At 61.9% G+C, this 226-nt stretch overlaps 1 protein-coding gene across 1 annotated transcript in view; it reads left to right on the plus strand.

The window, feature by feature from the left end:
- LOC103799947 (ephrin-B1) overlaps positions 1-226 on the plus strand; it is a gene marked incomplete at its 5' end in the record, with an annotated part of 2,778 nt that overhangs the window by 2,203 nt on the left and 349 nt on the right. Inside the window, one exon of the mRNA XM_009072304.1 lies at positions 168-221. Within this exon, the coding sequence (XP_009070552.1) occupies positions 168-221 (54 nt within the window). The remainder of the gene's footprint in view (positions 1-167; positions 222-226) is intronic.

Here is a 226-nt window from a genome sequence, read left to right on the forward strand (position 1 = left end):
GCTCTGCTGGACGACTCTCCCCCCTGCCCCAGGGATGTGATCCCTGCACAGGCAGAGCACAGAGCTGTGTCCCTGACTCCTCTCTCCCACCTGCCCCAGGGATGTGATCCCTGCACGGGCAGAGCATGGAGCTGTGTCCCTGATTCCTCTCTCCCCTTACGTTTCAGGCTCTGTGAACCAGGACGGGCAGGAGACCCAAGGTCCCAGTGATGGTTTCCTGAGCTCC

This window comes from Acanthisitta chloris, unplaced genomic scaffold, assembly GCF_000695815.1.
Source record: "Acanthisitta chloris isolate BGI_N310 unplaced genomic scaffold, ASM69581v1 scaffold23013, whole genome shotgun sequence".
Lineage (NCBI taxonomy): Eukaryota > Metazoa > Chordata > Aves > Passeriformes > Acanthisittidae > Acanthisitta > Acanthisitta chloris.